General features: G+C 41.2%; 1 protein-coding gene across 1 annotated transcript; it reads left to right on the top strand.

The window, feature by feature from the left end:
• Positions 1-3,558: 3,558 nt before the first annotated feature.
• pitrm1 (pitrilysin metallopeptidase 1) lies at positions 3,559-21,527 on the top strand. Its single transcript, XM_084057302.1, has 27 exons — positions 3,559-3,888; positions 5,325-5,427; positions 5,687-5,793; positions 6,422-6,573; positions 7,382-7,496; positions 7,803-7,899; positions 8,684-8,844; positions 9,000-9,126; positions 9,343-9,431; positions 10,023-10,151; positions 10,340-10,453; positions 10,676-10,772; positions 11,813-11,947; positions 12,338-12,476; positions 12,668-12,784; positions 13,871-14,000; positions 14,269-14,389; positions 14,825-14,901; positions 15,349-15,514; positions 16,911-17,011; positions 17,407-17,527; positions 18,356-18,412; positions 18,521-18,633; positions 19,029-19,154; positions 19,836-19,981; positions 20,192-20,294; positions 20,522-21,527. Exons 1-27 carry the CDS (start codon positions 3,842-3,844, stop codon positions 20,613-20,615), a joined length of 3,084 nt encoding a protein of 1,027 aa, XP_083913428.1. The 5' UTR covers positions 3,559-3,841; the 3' UTR covers positions 20,616-21,527.
• Positions 21,528-21,797: the final 270 nt, after the last annotated feature.

Here is a 21,797-nt window from a genome sequence, read left to right as displayed (position 1 = left end):
CACGGAACAGCGAAGCCCGTTTTTTGCCCTCCCCAAATGTCAGCTGTTTATTAGCGTTTTTGTGTTCGCTGGCTCCCGGGTTGTCGAATCATGTGCGCATATCCCCCCACGGGTATGGTCTAGTAGTTAATAATAACATTGTAAACATGTTTATTGTAAGATTATAAGACATTTATAAGCGATTATAAAAATCCTGTTAACAGACTGCTTCAGTTAATTTGGTTATAGACTGCATAAGAACATTAACAAAAGTCTTATGAGTTTCTTAAAGTTGTTTATAATAGCATTACAAACACATTTATTAAGTCTCACTGACTTACCTATTAGGTCATTGTTCAACCATTACTAAGCTGTTTTGTTGTTTTATTAACATTAAAACATCATTTATTATGTATTTATTGGCTGTTAACTATGCACTTATCAACAGTTTAACTAAAGTTTTTGCGTCTACCTAGTTTAGAATGGGAACAATGCCTTATTAAGCTTAATACATCCTTATTAGGCTCTGTGCATAAGTCCAGGGTTTCTGGAGGGGTGGTATACAAGTTTCCTGTTCATAGTCCCATAGCTTCATTTGATTGGCTGATTTCATGGGTTTATTTGATTGATTGCAGCCGAGCCAATTATACAAAGCTATAGGAAAATGAACCGGAACAGGAATTGGGTATGCTAGCTACTGGGAACCTGCAGAGACAGTTTATAAATGTTCATGTTGAGTTGTTGTCCTGTTACCTGCCATAAGGGCGAGGTGGGGGGGGGGAATACACTTTTATTGTACAAAACACCATTGTTCAACTTCTTGAACCGTAAACCTTTACTGTCCTTCTTACTACAGTACCTCTGATAAACTTGGACGTGTAGCCAGGTATGGCATATAACATCACATAAGGCAAAAGGAGCATGGCGTGGGGCTAGCCTACAGTTCAGACTGCAGCAGAAAGGCTCTGAAGCCCAGGTTTAGTATCCTATCTGACATTGATAGACTTTCTAAGCCTGGGTGAACTGTTGTCTGGACAGTCAAGCCCTTTGACAAATCCCATGGATCACCTGTGAAGTCAAGCCAGATAAGCCCACGGCAATACACAATCGGTCACTCTCTACAGCTGCAGCCATAGGCATAACTGTGTAGCATTGATTGTATATTGATAGCTCCACCAAAAAGACAGCTACAATGTTGCTTGTAAACATGTTAGTCCAACAATATGCAAAGGCTCACAAAGTTGTCAACATATCTCTGCCACCAAGGCTAATTCCTGTACACATATTGCAATTGGCTATGTGGCGATTTTGACTGTAAAATCACCCGTGCACACGCGCGCGCACACACACACACACACACACACACACACACACACACACACACACACACACACACACACACACACACACACACACACACACACGAGGGGAGAGTGACATCTGCTGGACAGGTAAGAGCAGCACAACTGTGCCAGAGCCCCCCTCCCCCTAAGGGACATCCTGACATCCCAAAAGCTCTACCAGGCCCGGGTGGTACAGTCACCCAGGCAAAGGCACTGACTGGACTGAACTCAAAAAGTAACTTAAGTTTTCAAATAATTGTAGTGGAATAGAAGTACAATATTTGCCTCTGAGATGTAGTGTAATAAGTAAAAGTACTGAAAATTGGAAATACTCCAGTAGCTACTGGAGTACATGTACTTAGTTACTACACCACTGCTGAATTGGACAGGATCGATCGATGTCTCTCTCTCTCTCTCTCTCTCTCTCTCTCTCTCTCTCTCTCTCTCTCTCTCTCTCTCTCTCTCTCTCTCTCTCTCTCTCTCTCTCTCTCTCTCTCTCTCTCTCTCTCTCTCTCTCTCTCTCTCTCTCTCTCTCTCTCTCTCTCTCTCTCTCTCTCTCTCTCTCTCTCTCTCTCTCTGATCAAGCTCTCTCTCTCTCTCTCTGATCAAGGTTATCGTTGACAGAGAGTCAGCCAACATGTGGGAGCGCGCTACAGCAGACAGTCAAGTAATAATAAGAATAATTAGAAGAAAAAACCTCCAGCCTCCTTCCCCAAGGCCACCGATTGTGTCCAGTTCGATTACCCCTCAATTTCTTGTCATTGAGAATACAAAGAATGGCCATGGGCATCTCAAATCAGATTCATGACACAACGATTTTAGTAGTTGTCATTATGAACAGGAGGGTCATGGGGTTTGTCTTGATGAAAGCTGCTTGTCTGTGCGAGTTACATATTTCTCTACAAGATGTATATTTTCTAGTTTCTACACATATCTGATGGCCTAGCTTACAATATTGTCAAAATAAAATAACGTTCTGACAAATGAGTATGTCTTGTAAAAGGGAGAGAAAGTCAGTAAGTTCATATTTTGCATTAAAGCCAAACAATACATTGCTCTGCTACCAAACATTCAGTAGCAGATGTGTATTTTACAGAACATCATTTTAAAGAGTTAAATTGGGCATAACACCATCACTTTGAGCTGAATGTACACTAAACCCATATCCCCAAAGGGAAAGGTAATTATCACTTCTCCTTAGAAAGGTATTCACCCCCTCATTTTTACCCCCTTTTCTACTCTGTAAATATAGTGTTTTATATTTATGATGATATTATCTTTTATGCTATGTTGATGAATTGAATATAGGACCTCAATGGAAACAAGTCCACTGGACTTTTTTGTGAGATCCTTTTAGACTAAAGTGTATGACTGTGGACTAGTGCTGTTTGCATTTCTGTCTAATAATATATTCTATCAATAGGCTCTATGCACAGCAGCCATATTGTGAAGAATTTCACAGGTGTTGCCAATGATACTAATGAAGGCTCTGTTCCATTCTGGTCAAACAGAGTCAGGGTGCTGATGTTGTGCATGTTGGCTCACTGGAACACTCTGCTACACCAGTGGGTCTAAAATTGGGGTCTAGGGACCCTCATGGTTCCTTGAGGGGGGTTCCAAATGGCCCCTTACGGTGTGTAACTCTGACAGTGTACAAATGGAACCAAATAGACCCGCAAGGGTCCATTTGGTTCCATTTGTACACTCTCAGGGACCAGGGTTATGGTGGTCGTGGAAATTAAAAAGTCTTGGGAACCACTGTGCTACACTAAATGGAACACAGAGCCTTCATTAGTATCATTGTTAACACCTGTGAAGGAAGTGATAATATGGCTGCAGTGCCTATGGCCTCCTAGACGTTCAATCAAACAAGACCTTTATTCTAGCGTCCTCTGCTGGTCCCAAAAACAAATACACAACCAGAGACCTACCTTTAGTAGGCCTGCTACGAGGCTACGACATAAACATTGATGCGGGGACTCAATGTATAACATAAATGTATAAAATAAGTTCAAATGTAATACTATAATGGTGGTTGGGTGAAGAAAAAACAACACTTGTGTCCTTCACAGAAAACTATCTATGTAACCAATGCGTCATGATTTGGTAACTTCCTAAACAAAGATTACCCAATCACGTCGGCTGTTCTTCCCCGGCTCCACCAATCACACACGAGGATATTGGTCGGTCCAAGGTGACGGTCACGGGCGCCGAAGACCGGCTCAGCGAGGCTGTTGTGTTGGTCGATCTCCAAGCCATGTGGATGGGAATGACGCACGGCTCGATGCGATGACCGTCCGTCACTCAGCAGTTTAACGATCCGTGCTCCGCGCAGGTGCCGCTTGGTTTTCATGCGCGCCACCGACCCCAATGTGTCAGGCATGAGAGAGGGCATGGACAGAGAGATGCTCTGTAGATTGAAAATACAAATAGTAGATATTTTATGATTATGTGCTTTCACCTATAGAACGATTTTGGAACTGTTTATTAACCTAACCTTTTAGAGACAATAAGAAGCGATGTTTCGGCAAACGAAAACGGTGCTCCAGAAACTTGGATGTCTAAGGTGAGTCTAAACTCATTCTAAACAACGTGATATGTAGGTTAGGTGGATAAATCATTTATCATTTTTTTAAATATTGAATCTTTTACACTTTCGAGTCATGATGATGACATGCTGAAATAATGTATCTATGATGCAACAACTGATGCAACCCCCGTAAACTCGTCCTAACTGCCCCCCAGAATGGCTGTGATAACAGTGATATACAGTGGTGAAGTACTGTACTGTACTACAATTTTGAGGTACTTGTACTTTACTGGAGTATTTCCAAGTTTCAATACTTTTACTTCTCCACTACATCTCAGAGACAAATATTGTACTTTTTACTCCACTACAATTATTTAAAACTTTGTTACTTTGTAGATTTTGATTATCATTACCAAACGTCCATTAACTACTTGAGGGCTATTAAAAAGCATTTGTATACATTTGGAAACTTGTGAAATGGGGCATTCTGATAAATGAGTACTTTTACTTTCAGTAGGACTTTCATTCGTAACATAGTATTACATTGTGGTATCGGTACTTTTACTTAAGTATAAAATGTGAGAACTTCTTCCACCATTGGATATTCCATTGGATCCATGCCCTCCCCATAACCGTGTAGCAGACTCTTTCGTCGTTTGTGTACTCACCCAATAATGAATGCTGCGAGTTGGGCTCAGCTTTGTCCTCTAGTTTCATATCCATTTGAAAGTTACGCCAGAAAACCTGTATATAAATATATATCCACTTTTCCTAGAGCTTCACAACATGGACCACATTCTGTCTCCACTTCCTTCAGTGAGCAGGGTAGGGGGGCGGGGCACTCATCGCACCGATCAACAGGTGTGGTTAATTACCTCAAACCTTGTCATGTCAAGGACCCCTAAATTAATGTGTATTTGGCCGCGGACCCCAACTGAAAATATGTTGCACCAAGGACCCTCCATACAATATTTGTGTTGTTAAAAATGTCAATAACTAGTTTTGCTGGGGAAACTCTGGCACCTATTCAAGGACCCTTGGGGGTCCCCGGACGCCATTTTGAGAACCCCTGCATTATACCACAGACCACCATAACTCTGAGAGTGTACAATGGAACAAAATGGACCCTTAGTTACGGGTCCATTTGGTTCCATTTGTACACTCTCAGAGTTTCAGCACCAAAAGGTTTAATTTGGTTCCTAAAAATCAACCATTTAGTTAGGGACCCTCTGGAACCCCCTCAAGGACCCCTGAACCACCGCCCCACACCATCACAACCATAGAGTTATTGTGCTCACCGAAGGAAGTTTACATATTGTTCAGTCCTAGTACTGCAATCCGCTCAGGCCCCATTGCATGCAGAGAATGTGTCGGTAAATAATAATAATAACAACAACAATGATAAAAAATAAAAGTGAATGTAATGTAATATCAGTCATTCTAGGGCTAGTCCTGATACTGTGCTCTTCTAGTTTCAGAGGACAACGTGCATGGAGGTTTCAGAGCACCTCAGCCAAGGAGAGAGCCTTGCAGTACCAGGCAGGACAGAAGATCCATGGCTTCACTGTCCGAGAGGTACAGCGAAGAAGACCAACCTACGCTTAACCACTTCCCTTTATAGGCTCAAGCTTTAGTTTTGTTCAGAAGAGTATAAATATAGCTGATTTATCTGGGTTTTTTTTACGTTTTTAATGGGGCAAGTGGTTAAACTTTCTCCAGCACACTGACGACGCTCCACCATGACAGCTTGGAAAATAAACAAATGAACGCATGTTACCTTACCATCGTTAGCAGAATTGAAGTCAAAACGTATGATTGTCATTCATTTGCGCAGGTTGTAGCAGTCCCTGACCTGTTCCTCACAGCAGTAAAGCTGACCCATGATAAAACCGGAGCCCAGTATCTACATGCTGCCAGGGATGACTCCAACAATCTCTTCAGGTTGGCCTTGATTTGTTATTTGATAACATGACGTGACACACAGCATCTCAAAATACCATCACTGTTGCATATCGTCTCTGTTGGGTGGAAATCGTCCAAAACTGTTACTTTTCAGGATTCAAATTCTAAAGTAGCAAAACTTTTGATGCTTTTGTGTGACGCTGTAAGTATGCAGGGGCGTCAATTGGGTATGGCAGGCTATTGCAGCTGCCATACCCTGTCTCCAGGGGAGAAAAAAAAAGAAGTACTTTTTTGATAATAAATCGGGAAAATCAGGCAAAAATAAGAATTAAATAACATAACTCTAACCTAACCCGAATCCTAACCCTAAAACCGAAATAAAGTAACCAAAAACTGGAAAAAAACGAACCCAACCCGCCCAGAACCGCACAAGTCATCCCCGCGCGCGCGATGACCTCATGCACGCGCGCTGCGCGCGCGTGCATGAGGTCGCGTGCATGTTGCCATACCCTAGCTTTTGCTGAACTGACGCCACTGTAAGTATGGCGTTCATTTATGAAAAAAAAAGAGTTTGAATATGAAGATAAGAGGTTTCTGCCCCCTCAGCGATGATATATTTTAGAGATACGTGAGTTCCCCCAGATTAACTGTACTGTTACTGTTCCAGTGTTATGCTCAGGACCACTCCCATGGACAGTACGGGGGTCCCACACATTCTGGAACACACCGTGTTGTGTGGCTCAGAGAAGTACCCCTGTCGAGACCCCTTCTTCAAGATGCTCAACAGGTCACTCTCCACATTCATGAACGCCTTTACAGGTACAATGTGGAATGTGTCTCGATGTGTGTGCTTATTGAGAGAGACCACCACACCATTGACTTCACACTGACCAATTACTATTTACCACACACTGTACAATATCGACTGTCTTAAAGGACAACTTTTTTTTTTTTTACAACAAGGGTTATTTTATTAGTTTGTAATGATCCCAGTCCCAATCACTGAATTTCCACGTTGTGACAAAAGCGTTCATCGTTACAGTCTCAGGTCATTCAGTGTGACACGGTCATGGACGGCCGTCTACGAGCCGATCCGCGCCGTCGGAGGCTATGCACCAGCCACATTACAACAAATACATTGAAACAAAAAAAAAGGCATGGGTTTCCGAGGCTAAGCATACATTGACTGACTTTGGTCATAGTCGTAAGTCATTGCACAATCTGACAGGTAGTCAATTCAACTCACACACAAACCTTTTTACCATTATACAATGTGACATGTCACGATTATTTTGTATAAGACTGCAGATTTACACACTTTGATACTTATTTCATATGATACTTTCTGTCATTATCTGCTATATCAGTGTTATGTTATGAGATTAGTCTGCTGCCTAATGTGTTATCGAATCTACTTTTTGATTGTATATTCTGCAATGTCCACTTACACTATACTGTATGTGAGTCCTGCATATTTGTGTATTTTATCAGTATTGGTTTGTCGCTGCCTTATGTGCCATAGCACATTTATATCATATTAACCTCATACTGTAGTGTGCAGCTACTGTAGTATTTATCATTCAGAGCTTGTTTGTCAACATGTATCATTTTCATTCTTTGTTCATAGCCAGTGACTACACCATGTATCCATTCTCCACACAAAATGCGAAGGACTTCCAGAACCTTCTGTCAGTCTACCTGGACGCAGTGTTTTTTCCATGTCTACGAGAGCAAGACTTTTGGTCAGTATTCTGTAGCTAATATGGCAGATCTAAATTATGTTTGTGTTAACTTGTTTGGCGTACTAAGTGTGTGGGTTCTACCGCATCAGAAAACTTGTGACAGTCAGGCAAGTCAGTCACAGAAAAGTATGCTAAATTGATTTTCAAACTGCAGCACTGCTCTCCTCTGATTGTCTAAACATTCTGGGCATCGTCGTACTGTCTTGTGTGGTAAACCCCACCCCCACCCATATCCACAACAGGTATTTGCCAAATCTATTTAATCCAGGTCTGGTAGAGCCATAATGATGTGTATTAATCTTCCAGGCAGGAGGGCTGGAGGCTGGAGAATGAGGACCCCAAAGACCCCAACTCTCCTCTTGTGTTTAAAGGAATTGTGTTCAACGAAATGAAGGGGGCTTTTGTAAGTTCACTGTATCTGCAACAAAGCTACCTCACTACGTAGATAAATGCACGTGTACAAGGATGAGGTTGTGCATGTTGACTGTGTGCATGCAGTTCTCTGATATGTGATAAAATGGTAGTTAATCAATTTAATTTGTGAAGCATAATTTATGCAAAGGTTCTAATTCATTTAGGGAGTTATTAAGAGATTCAATAGAATAGAATGCAATAGCAATAGTTTACAAAGAGTAAGGGGAGACTTACTCGTCCTTTGGAGTATTATGTGAAACACGTTTTTTAAAAGTGTTCTCTCTCAGTGAGCAGTGGAAAGACAGACATTTTCTTGAGTGACATCTATTGAGTAACTTTCTACACATCGCTTTAGAGGCACATTACACCTTTTTCCTGTGCTATGTAATAACAATCCAAATGACAAGTAAACCGATTCTGATCTTTCTAAGCGGCAAAGTACTTGTTTAATGGTGTGTAGAGTTGGATGACTCATCATGTTGTAATTTGCAATGTTAAACCCACAATCAATCCTCCAGTTCAAGGCAACACAGAAAGGGGGGAACTTTTTTCTTATTTCCACACAACTCCTTTATGCTATATTAATGACATAGTTAAATATTGAAAATGGGTGGATTTCCCCTTTAACAGGGACAGGGAGAACAGCATCACAGCCTCACATCTTGTACAGCGATGATAGACATCCAGTATTGCAGCATATTCAGAACTGATCTAAAAATGTAACTACTTTCCTTACAACATTAAACAATGTTACAATGTTTTTGTTTTCCCAGTCCGACAATGAGCGTGTGTACGCCCAGCACCTGCAGAATAAGCTGTACCCAGACCACACTTACTCTGTGGTGTCAGGAGGAGAACCATTGGACATCCCTGACCTTTCCTGGAAACAACTCAAGCACTTCCACGCCACACACTATCACCCCAGCAATGCCCGGTACACACACACACACACAGTCATACCTCAGAAATACCACACATGCACACACAAAGACACATCCCAGCAATATGAGAAAGATAGTAAGCTGTCATTTAAATGTACCCTATTTTTTTTTTGGCATCTTCTTCTTACCCTTCCCCACCTCTCCCCAGGTTCTTCACCTATGGAGACCTGCCTTTAGAGCAGCATCTCGAACAGATCAATGAGGAGGCTTTGTCCAGATTCGAACGCACAGAGCCCAACACACAGGTCCCCTCCCAGCCTCACTGGACCAGCCCTGTAAGACAACAATTATTTAATTTATTTTATACTGTATTTCCTAGAAGTGTATATATATTTTTTATTTTTTTTACATGTTTTCAGCCATAACCTTTCAACATGTATACTGTGTTTAGAAATACATAATTTAATTTCCCTTTCTGGGTCTTTAAATATGATTAAAATGGTCAAACTGTGTGTTGGGTATTATTAATTATGGTGTTTTTCTTTCCCCAGAGGGAGGACCATGTGACATGCAGCCCTGATGCCCTGGCTCCAGACCCTGCCAAACAGAACACACTGTGTATGAGCTATCTACTGGGAGAGTAAGTCCTACCAGTACAATACCAGTAACATCACCACCACCGTGTATGAGCTATCTACTGGTAGAGTAAGTCCTACCAGTACAATACCAGTAACATCACCACCACCGTGTATGAGGTATCTACTGGTAGAGTAAGTCCTACCAGTTAGGGCTGTCACAGCATAAGAATTTCACCCATGGTGGCCCAGTATAGGGTATTATTGCGGTGCCCGACACCCCCCTTTTTAATGCTATATAAATGAGTCATTAACGAAATTTACACTATATAAAAGTACTGTGTTGCTTTTTAAATGTTAGCGATGACACCGTCTTAACACAACACAGTTTTAACACTGAACATTTGGAGCATTACGAGTTTGTACTGCTTTTTGGACATAATCCTCTGTCTTCATTGATTAGAGACCATCAATAATGCTCTGTTACAGTGTCCATGTTGTTTCGTGACATACTGGAATAGACTCCAATAGAATGGAACAAACATGGTCATCCCCATATGTAAATGGCTTGTTGGCTTCATTGTAACAAACATTAGAAATTGGGGTATTTTGTCTTGGGATAAAATACTAACATCTGTTGTGTTCCGTCTGTCCAGCATCACAGATACATTTGAAGGCTTCACCCTCAGTTTGTTGTCATCTCTGATGATCTCTGGACCCAACTCTCCCTTCTACAAGGCCCTCATTGAACCCAAGTTGGGAACAGACTTCTCCTCAGTTGTAGGGTATGTCCACTGTACACCAGCACCACAAGAAACATTCAGAAACCTAATTCAACACTCATTCAAAATAATAATTTAACCTCTTTGTTAATGTATAAATTAATCATTGATATTAATAGAGAAAATGCAGTTTATGTGTTCTCATGTCATTAAGAACCTGTTTGACTCCATGTAAATCTTGTGTTGTCCAGGTATGATGGCAGCACCAAAGAGGCATCGTTCAGCATTGGACTCCAGGGAATGGCTGAAGAGGACATTGAGAGAGTCAAACACATCATCAACCAAACCATTGATGACATCATCCAGTACGTATTGTATCATAATTAGTAGATATACATTGTATCTAATGAGTATGATACTATATCATGACTATATGATATTATATGATGATATTATATCATATAATAAAACTCAGTGAAGCAAAAAGCCACACACAGTGAATTTAATGTAATGAATACATACCACATGCAGTGGAATCTAATTAAAATATGCTGATACTGATCATTTATCTTGATCTGCTAACACAGGAATGGCTTTGAAGAGGAGAGGATCGAGGCTCTTCTCCATAAAATAGAAATCCAGATGAAACACCAGTCTACAAGCTTTGGCCTGTCTCTGGCCTCAGTAAGTACAGACATTGTTATTTTTATTTATAAATATATAAATATCCTCTCTCTCTCTCCAATTACATCACAGCTTCAGACTTATGAGAACATACTTGCACTGATGACAAAATGTGTTTTAAATGTTTCTTTCTTTTTTTTTAACTGAGGCAGACAAAAAGAAAACGTATCGAAAAATATGGTTCCTCAGTGCTCTGATGAAAGCCCCAAGTGTCTTAGTGAAGAAATAGCACAACACAGTGAAGAAAATAACAAATTAAATGGAATTGTAAATGTCACATTGTTTATACGACCACAAGCACAGCCTTGACTGTCTTTCTCCCACATATGTACGGTCTGACTCTTGACCTCCACCACAAACACTTGGCAAATGCTCGGTATACAGTATTACATTGCTCAAAATGTCAGCATATCACAATACGTTTCTGTGCATTTCATCCTTGAATTATCTTTTTGCCTTCTTCTGCTTCTTTATGTTGCTGTGCATACCAAAAGAAACAATTTCTAAACGGTGTACGTAAACAAAATCAGGGATGTTAACATTTCCATAGATTGTCCAGGGTGAGGCAGCTCTAAACATGTTTATTTTTCTGTCAGTATTCTATAGAAGGCACTCTCCTACCGTATCTCCAACCACCCACAAAGGACACAGTTCAGCAGTAGTTCATGGTATTCAGCAGCTAGTCAGTAATCTGAGGTTGTCTTGTTTGAAACCATTTCACCCCCACACACTGTGATAACGCTCTTTGCTAAAAATAATAATAATACATATTTATAAAGGAATGTATATTTCTCAATGCCCATATAGTTACATCAGTGGAATTAATGAATTCACTGTAGATTATATAATTTATATATTCTCCCCACAATTTCATGCCTGCTCTGTTAACTGTGTGTGTGTGTGTGTGTGTGTGTGTGTGTGTGTGTGTGTGTGTGTGTGTGTGTGTGTGTGTGTGTGTGTGTGTGTGTGTGTGTGTGTGTGTGTGTGTGTGTGTGTGTGTGTGTGTGTGTGTGTGCGTGTGTTCGTGTGTGCGTGTTCAGTACATAGCATCGTGTTGGAACCATGATGGAGACCCAGTTGAACTGTTAAAGATCAGCGACAGTGTGTCCATGTTCAGACAGACTCTAAAGGACAACCCTCGCTTTCTCCAGGACAAGGTCCAACACTACTTCAAGGTGACTGACCACCATTGGACAATTTACAGAATTTTATCATATATTAGATTTTCATGCGGCCTGAAAATCGAGTTCCATACTGCACTGATCAGAGCAATGTTCACTGAGTTATGGCCATTTGAAGTGTTAAACACTGATAAGGCTGCTGTAGCCCCTGGGGGTCCCTAACATGGCCCCTGGTGTGACTATGCTAAACCCCTGAACAGTGTTTGTGCCAAGTTTGGTGTGGATTGGAGCAACTCTGTGCCTGTGGCACCCAGGGGCCCCTGGCGACCCCTAACGTGGCCTCTGGGGGCCACACATGGCCCCTTCGCCCGACAGAGATTTGATGATGATGTTATTTCTGTATTTATTTCTACGTTTTCTTAATTCAATCCCTCATCGACACAGGAGAACACCCACAGGCTGACCCTGTCTATGAGCCCAGACGATGCCTATTTGGAGAAACAGGCCAAAGCTGAGGAGGAGAAACTGCAGCAAAAGACCCAGAATCTGTCTGAGAGCGACAGAAAGGAGATCTACGAGAAAGGTCTGATATATGAAATCTGTGGAAATGGAAATGCAGCCATTTGATAATTATTACAGTAATTATGATTAGTATATATTAGTAATGCTTAAAGTATTAGGAAACTAAGCACTTACTGTTGAAAACTTACAAGGCCATTTTGTTTCCATTGTAAATGATAAGGAAAATAATTTCTGTTGTTTTGTCTCCTGTAGGTTTGCAGCTGTTAGAAGCTCAGAGTAAGACCCAGGACTCCTCCTGTCTGCCTGCCCTGAAAGTGTCCGACATAGAACGCACGATACCCATCACGCAGGTTGAGATGGGAACTGCAGGTACTAGAGTTTAAACTGACAAGGGACTACTGATGCTGCCTTCACAGTAGCAGAGAAAAGCTATTAAACAACCAAGCATGGCCAGCTATGTTGCTGCAGAGTCACCGTTGAAGTATTGCTCATTTGTCAGTATCAGTTTGTAGCTTCATGTCACCAGCTTCCATTGTCCATTTGTTTAGGTACTGAGTGCCCTGTGTATGATAGTACACAGGGCATATACGTTCCTTTTTCATGGACATGACATTACGGGACCCTCTAGACTTAGTTAACTGGACCTTGAACTGTACTTGGACCACTTTTTTCCTTCTACACCAAACCTCTTTGCCAAAAAATTGCAGATCTACAAGCTAAGCTCACAAAATGTACCATTGCCACTAGGGGTGTGCCGATACACTAATTTCACCAAACGATACGATACGATATTTGGCTCACAACTTCGATACGATTTCGATACGATACGATACGCACTTTTTTTATTATGAAAATATATGGGGGAGGAAAAAAGTAAATGCAAACAAATAATTATGTTTTTTCATTATTCAGACATGCAAACTTGTAGCTTTTCAGCTACAATAGCCGTTTTCAATCCAAATAGGGCAATAGTGTGACACCTGACCCGAAAAAACAACAACATGTTGTCACCCTTTTCACCTCGGGGCTGTTTGCATGCCTGATTATAATGATTGTAAAAAATAAATAAAAAATTCAAAAAAAAAAAAAAAAAAAATTCAAAACGATATTTTTTTTTCCCAAAACGATACATATCGTCACGAAAACGTATCGCGATATATCGTGGGACGATATATCGGCACACCCCTAATTGCCACGCGTTGTGAGCTTGTAGATCGGCTCCCCAAAGATGTTCCCCCCCAAAATATGGATGCTGGGGTTCATATGCTTCATTGACTGGAGCCTCCTTTTTTCAACACCAAATCTCTTCACTTTAATTAGCTGATCTACAATCTCACAACGTGTCGCGTTGTGATGCGTTGTGAGCTGGTAGATCCGAATGTTAACCTATTATGACGTGCCCAGAATAGGGAGGCTAGGGTTTGGGCTGAATGTCACTCTCCTGTTCTCCACCAGGTGGCATCCCAGTGCAGTACTGTGAGCAGCCCACCAATGGCATGGTGTACTTCAGAGCCATGTGTAGTCTCAACACACTGCCTGAGGACCTCAGGCTCTATGTCCCACTGTTCTGTGGTGTTCTCACCAGGTGAGGGGTGTGTGTGTGTGTGTGTGTGTGTGTGTGTGTGTGTGTGTGTGTGTGTGTGTGTGCATGTTAATTATCCCCACCGATGCTTGCATGCATGCGTAGGTAGATTGAAAGTGAAATATGCTGCTACTGCATGTTTCTTCTGCCCTCTGAGACTATAGAAAGGTGTGTAACACTGTGTGTGTGTGTGTGTGTGTGTGTGTGTGTGTGTGTGTGTGTGTGTGTGTGTGTGTGTGTGTGTGTGTGTGTGTGTGTGTGTGTGTGTCAGTATGGGCTGTGGCTCTCTGGACTACAGACAGCAGGCCCAGCAGATGGAGCTGAAGACAGGGGGCATGTCTGTCTCCACACAGGTCCTCCCTGACTCTGCAGACCTTGACATGTATGAGCAGGTTAGTAAAAAAACAATCTGTCAATATGAGAGGAGAACCTATGTGGAGTGGACCTCCTTCATTTGAGACAGTGCACAGTGGAGTTCATAGTGTTAACACGGAGTGTGCAAATGTAACCAAATGGACTCGTAAGGGCCACGTTTTAACACTTTCTGTTAGTCAGATTTCACAGTGTAGGAAAGCAGAGGCACAGGTGGGATTTGATCGGTGTACATGTGGATGCAGAGATGGGGCTCCTGGCTATAAAACGCTGTAAAGATAACATTGCATCAATTGTTAACACTGCATACTTCTCTGCTTCAGAATATAATTAAAATAAAATACATACAAACAAACATACCAGGCGATATAGTAGTGTGAGCTTTTGGGAGCAGTTTTCATTTCATACCAATGGAAAGACATTGCAGTGAATGTCTTATCATTCCCTGTCACCAGGGCGTGCTCCTGCACTCCTCCTGTCTGGAAAGGAACCTTCCCGATATGTTCCAACTTTGGAGCGACATATTCAACAGGTACTGGATCGGGCATTTATACTCATTTTGGACCTGAGTTTATTGTCACATCACAAATTTACAGATGTAAAAGAGTGGGTGAAGTCATTTCCCTTACAAGCTTCCAGCAGCAGCTGCAAAATAGAAAATCATAAGCAAAGGAAAATGTCAAAACCACATCATATATATATATACTTAATGTGTTTGCTCAACAAAAACAAAGACGACATTGCTTTGCAGCAGATATCGAATATGTATTAAATGTGTGGAAATGTAGTAAATTAATATATTGTCGCTGTTGGGCAGAAACCTTGTAACTCCATAATTGAACTTTTATGGGTTTTTTTGCGAGTAATTGACCTACTCCATCGTACACTACAGCAGTGTCATACAAAATTGGCGAAAATAGAGCTACTAACCCGATATCTTAGTTATTGTGTTTGATAACATATTCATGTTGTCCTCCAGCCCCCATTTTGATGACGAGGAACGTCTCCGGGTGCTGGTGAACATGTCAGCGCAGGAGCTGTCCAATGGGATCTCCTACTCTGGTCACATGTACGCCATGTCACGGGCAGCCCGCAGTCTCAGCCCTGCTGCTGACCTCCAGGAGACCTTTGGAGGGATGGACCAGGTGACCCTTAATGACTGTATATCGTCTCTAGTTGGGTGGAAACCTCATATGTCCAAAACCGTTACTTTACAGGATTCAAATTCAAAAGTAGAAACCGTAGCAGATCTACAAGCTCAAAACGCGTCCCTACGCGCTGCGTTTCAATCTTGTATATCTGCTACTTTAGATGCTTTTGTGTGACGCTGTAGTATGATAAAGTAGGGTGTTAATTTACGAAGAAAAACTAAGACTGAAATAAGAGGATAAGAGGTTTCTGCCCCGACAGCAACGATATTATACCTAGATAAGATACCTAGACAAGTAGAACATTGTAAGCAGGAAGATGCCAGGTTCAAACCCCGGTAAGGGTGGCCTTTCCCTGTTGAGTTAGCATGTTCTCCTCGTGGGTTTTCGCTGGGTACTTTCCTCTCACACTAAAAAACATGCATGCTACAGTAGGTACAGTACTTCTGCCAGTGCCCTTGACCAAGGCACTGGCATTACAACTGGTCCCCAAGCACTGCATGGTGGCTGCTCACTGCTCCTTGGCATGGGTTAAATGCAGAGGACAAAGTTCCCCAAGGGGACAATAAAGTAAATAAAAAATAATAATAACAATCTTTAAGCTTCAAGGTTATTTCATAGGTATTACTAATATAAATAGCTGTGCTCTCAGTTTGTGCTCTCAAATCTAAATTGATTTCTCAGACAACCATAACCCACATTAACCCATTAAGGCCTGAGGCCGAGTCTACAAATGTCTTCTAAAAACAGTTTTTTTTGAAAAAAACGATGTTGCTACATCAGTGGTTCTCAAACGTTTTCATGTCAAGGACCCCCAAAATGATATGTATTTGGCCACGGACCCCCATCTCAAAATATTTTGTTCCAGGGACCGCCAGAAGTAAAGATTTGAGTTACAAACATTCGCTTTAGTTAAAGCTAATAGAACTAGATGTTTCAATCCCTATGGTAAGTTGGCGCTCTTGAAGGTCAGAGTGGAGTGGTGAATAGGGAGGGTATAGAATTTCCTTGAGGTCATCAGGTGGGCACCCTGCTTCATCGACGTTTCATTGATGTTAGCCCACAACGTCTCCAGAGGGCTCAACGGTGGTTCTGGCGTCCCAGGTACACCCCTCTCCGTTCCATACTCTCCATATCCCCCACTGGACTCTGCATGGCAGGGGCGTCCTTCTCCCTGAGTCAGGCCTAAGCCTGACCGCATACCAATTTATAAAATATATATGTTCAGAGATTTGCACACATTTTCACGATTAAAAAAAAAATATCTACAAGCTCGTGCCGTGCTACGAGCTTGTATATCTTCTATTTTTGAAAAGCAAAAGAAATCTAAAATGACACAGATGCGTTCCCGGTCTTAATGGGTTAATATTTCATTATATTGTTTAACTGACAGGTGAAGTTCATGAAGCGGATAGCCGAGATGCCCGACCTCACCCAGGTCCTCAGAACGCTCCCCAGGATCAAGCGACACATCCTCAACCCTGACAATATGAGGTGGGCTCAACTTTCTGAATATTGGCTATTGATGGACTTTAGAGAAATTCCCGGCCTTCGATCAATTCTATTCTGTGTTATGTGTATTCATTTCATATTATTTTGACAGATTGTATAGCATGTATTTAATAGTGTGCATTTGTATATCGTTGCTGTCGGGCAGAAACTTAAAAGAAATGTCCATATTTTACCTTTTTGTGTGTTTTTGGTAAATTAATGCCTTACTTGATCATACTGCAGCCTCACAAAAGTATCAAAAGTAGCAGATCTGCAAGCATGCGTTTTGAGCTTGTCGATCTGCTACTTTTGCTGTTTTTTAATTTTAATCCTGAAAAGTTTTGGAGATGATATAATATGATCAGCAAATATATATTCTTTCTATTCATGTACTGTAGATGTGCAGTCAATGCTACGCCTCAGAAAATGTCTGCTGCAGCGGGACACTTAGAGCACTTCATAAAAGACGTTGGCAACAACAGGAAAGAACGCAAAGCTGTCAGAGCTCATCTTGTCGAGGTATGGTTTACTTTAGACTCTAAAACCAGAGGGTTTAAGTGGTTAACTTCCCCGTTCAAATGTTTAGCTACGACAAAGCAGCTCGTATAATCCACTCTAGTCACTCACAATATTGATATCCCTGTGTCCTCTTGATTGGCTGAGAGGGAATGTAATGTAATCTTCTAAAATGGATAGAAATGTATCAAAAGACATTGTGGACTTTGTAACTGCTAAGTATATATATTTTTAACAATTAACCCATTGAGACCTGAAGCCGATTCTACATGTCTCCTAAATCCCAACAGTTTTCTCAAAAACGTATGTTTCTATATCAGTGGTGCTCAAACTTTTTCATGTCAGGGACCCCCAAAATGATATGTATTCGGCCGCAGACCCCCATCAAAATATTTTGTTCCAGGGATCCCCCCAGAAGCAAAAATTTGAGTTAAAAATGTTCGCTTTAAAAATATATATATTCAAAGATTTGCACACATTTTCACGATTTTTCAAAAATAGCAGATCTACAAGCTCGTAGTGCGGCACTCGGTGCCGCGCTATGAGCTTGTAGATCTGCTATTTTTGAATAGCCAAAGTGTAAAATAATGCTTTTTAGCTCAAATCAAAAAATGACACAGTTCCAGGTCTTAATGGGTTAAAATGAAATGTTGTACGGTCTGTCCGCACATCATAACCTCTATGAAATGACAGCTGGTTGCATCTCATCTCAAATGATGTGCTTGTTGTGCGAAAACACAGTGCTGCCCGTGTTCAACCAACCCTGTCCTATGATGACACAGCAGAAGAATACGCTGCGATTGATTCATGATCATTATTGTCATTTCTCAGAGACCTCTAGACCCTTCAGCTGAACCAGGAGTGTCATCCAGCAGGAAACTCATCTCTGTAAGTCAAAGAGAGATACACTTATTGTCAATTTATGATAGATACATTTTAAATCATTATGATGTGGCAATTCCTTCCTACTGTACCTACCTATGCGTTTCCCTGCAGGAACCCGAGTTCCAGCCTTGTCAGATGAAGACTTTCTATCCACTTCCCTTCCCTGTTAACTTTGTCAGCGAGTGCATACGCACCGTACCCTTCACCCACCAGGACTATGCCAGGTAACTGTACTTTATGTACCTGTACTGTACCTATTACTAGCACAGTGTGATCGCTTATTACTGGATTATGTTTTGGCACAAGTTTTTACTTGGTGAATTTCCAGTACGACTCTTGATTGGATGACTTTCCCGTATGACTTTTGATTGGATGATTTCTCAGTATGTCATTTGATTGGATGACTTCTAAGTACGACATTGTATTGCATCTCTTATCAGTATGACATTTTATTGGATCACGTTTCAGTACGTCATTTGATTGGCTGACATTTCCGCATGAGTCATTTAGAGCCGTTTTTGCTGAATTTAATTACAGGGTTAGATACATTTACATCTGTAACACTCAGATTAATATCTCTCTGTCTCTCTCTCTGAATTCCTGACCTTGTCTCCGTCAGTCTGTGCATCCTGGCGAGGATGATGACGGCCAAGTTTCTCCACGGTGAGATCCGAGAGAAGGGCGGAGCCTATGGAGGTGGGGCCAGAATGGGAGGGGGCGGTCTCTTCTCCTTCTACTCATATAGGTAGGTAGTATCATCATGATATCATATCATCGTCTTTTTATGGAAGCAGTAACATTCACTGGAGTATGACAAGCATCAGCTAACAATTCAGTTGTCTTAAACCCCCTAGCCGATCTACAAGGTTACAATACTTCACATTGTGTGGTGAGCTTGTAGATCTGTTATTTCTGGCGAAGAGATTTGATGTAGAGGGAAACGCGCAGACCAAGTACATTTGTAACTCAGGTCTGTTTTACCATGTATAGAGGGGTCCAAGTGGTTAATTGAATTAAACCTGACTTGACACTTTAACGTCATAATACAGGTTTCATGAGACCAGTGTGATCGATTGCTATGGGAGATTGGCTTAACCTGTGCTAGCAGGTTAAATTGAATAAACTATAGTTTTATTACCTGTTTAGGTATAGGCTAGCTGATATCCTTTACGGATTATGAGATTTTCTGTCAGGTAATCAACTCCCATACAATGAATCCAACCAAATGTAGAGGGACCTCGCAAAGAACTGTGGGATACATACATTTTTATATTATTTGACTATCGAGCGCATTTTCAATTAACTTCCTAACTTCAACTTTCTTAAACGGTACTAACCCAGGGCTGACTCTGTCGGCCTGACTTTCCTTAGATGCCTCTATTTGCCATCATCATGGGACCATAACTTGTCCTCCTATCTCCCCCAGAGACCCGAACTCAGTGCAGACCCTGTCAGCTTTCCGTAAGGGTGTGGACTGGGCCAAGGCAGGCCAGTTCTCTCAGCAGGACATTGATGAGGCCAAGCTGTCTATCTTCTCCGCGGTAGATTCTCCCGTGGCTCCATCAGCCAAAGGTCAGCCCTGCTCTCCTCAGAGCATTAAGAGTGATTTATTTGGTTTGTGTGGCTAAGGTATATTCAGAGAATGGTTTAACACTCAAACCGAAGTGTGTATTTGAAGACATGGTACATTGTTTTGAGTTCAAGACCTCATTGTCCTAAAATGACAAGAAGTTGTTCCTCTAAAGCGTGGTTTCTTTTCTGTTACATGCACTCCTGTTCCAGGTATGGGGCGTTTCCTGAGTGGAGTAACCGATGAGATGAAACAGGCTCACAGGGAGAGGCTTTTCAGCGTATCTGACAAGGACCTGGTGGAAGTCGCTGGAAGGTAATGTGTTTTACCTCAACCTTTCTTCTACCTCACGTAGGAATTGTGATTAAAATTGATTAAAGAGATGACTCAGAATGAGTGGATACGCTGTGTTGCTGTGGCAGGTGAAACCTTACTTTTAGTGTCAACACTGGGGACTCTGAAATGGATTTAGAGTCGGCATACAAATGGAATGAAAATCTGATATATAGAATGCAAATTGATTTGTCTTTATATTCTTCCAGGTATCTTGGTGTTGGCCAGAGGACGAGTGGCATAGCCATTTTGGGACCAGAGAATGAGACCATTAGCAAAGACCCTTCATGGCTTGTGAAATAACATTATTATTAGGTATTTTGTTATTTAAAACCCCCATTATGTATTATCATAGACTGTAGAGTGGTATATGAGTTATACCACTGTACTGAAGCTACAGTTGTTTTGTTGTTTCATGTTCATGATTAAAGATGTTTGAATTTGAGGCAACAAAACCAATGCACACAAGTGCAGCAGAGTAAGGGGCCCTGTCCACAGAAAGCTTTTTTTCAGCTGCCAGCGTCTTTCTACCGTGCATTTCTTTTTTTTTTCATTAATATTTTTATTGGAAGGTTTGTGTAGGATCAGTTCAGTTCAATACGGTCACATATGTCAATCTTATTTTAAGTTACAGTGTACATGAAAAAGAAAAAAACTGTCCATCAATAGCATGTGAATATTGACTTGACTACTTCCTTAAATATTTTCTTCTTTTTTTAACAAACAAACATAACAAACATACATCAGAAAAATAAAAAAGGATCTACCGTGCATTTCTATGGTAAATAAGTGCTAGTGCCTCAAGTAGAAAATAGTTTCAACTTTTGGAGAGGAGCTCCAAATCAATGCTACTTTGTCCAAACAACCAATCAAAATCGAAGAGGTAGGACTAATTGGAAAACTTTCTGTGGACCGCTCCTAATGCTGTTTAAGCTGACTGACCTAAATCTGAACCTTTTAATATACTGTACATCAGTGTAACACACATTTTTCCAGAGATTGTTTTATGTTGGACATGACCTCAGCTTACTTCTAGATTTGTATTGTATTTATGAAAAGGTGACCATTAAATTGTCATGAAATACATTTAATTGTTTCTTCATGTAGCATTGACTCTACACAGCTGGCATGATTAGCCAACAAGGTGATGTGTACATCTCGTCCACATATTTTCCCACTGGTACTTAAAAGGGATAGTTCACCCCCAAAATGACTTTTTTTCAATGGATCAGTCACCCCATGGAGACTTGAATTCATGGATATTTTTTATTTTTTGTCTCATTCCTAAGCCAATCATTTGATGACCGGCAGCGGTTCCGGTAGGAGACATAAAGAGTCTCCTTTGTGTCTCCTGCCGGAACCGCTGCGTACCGGTCCACTGGTCATCAAATTATTGGCTTAGGAATGCGACAAAAAAAAAAAACATATCCATGAATTCAAGTCTCCATGGGGTGACTAATCGATGAAAAAAAAAATGTTTTTGGG

This window comes from Gymnoscopelus microlampas, assembly GCF_963454915.1.
Source record: "Gymnoscopelus microlampas genome assembly, chromosome: 5".
Classification (NCBI taxonomy): domain Eukaryota; kingdom Metazoa; phylum Chordata; class Actinopteri; order Myctophiformes; family Myctophidae; genus Gymnoscopelus; species Gymnoscopelus microlampas.
Note: the sequence above shows the minus strand (reverse complement) of the source record. Positions and strands in the feature narration are given on the sequence as shown.

What these genes read in the sequence shown, in the direction of transcription:
- pitrm1 (XM_084057302.1), top strand. Translation starts at nt 3,842, where the DNA reads ATGTTTCGGCAAACGAAAACGGTGCTCCAGAAACTTGGATGTCTAAG. An exon ending in ATGAGCTATCTACTGGGAGA is followed by an intron (nt 9,432 to 10,022) that starts GTAAGTCCTACC and finishes CCGTCTGTCCAG; the next exon opens with CATCACAGATACATTTGAAG. An exon ending in TTCTGTGGTGTTCTCACCAG is followed by an intron (nt 14,001 to 14,268) that starts GTGAGGGGTGTG and finishes TGTGTGTGTCAG; the next exon opens with TATGGGCTGTGGCTCTCTGG.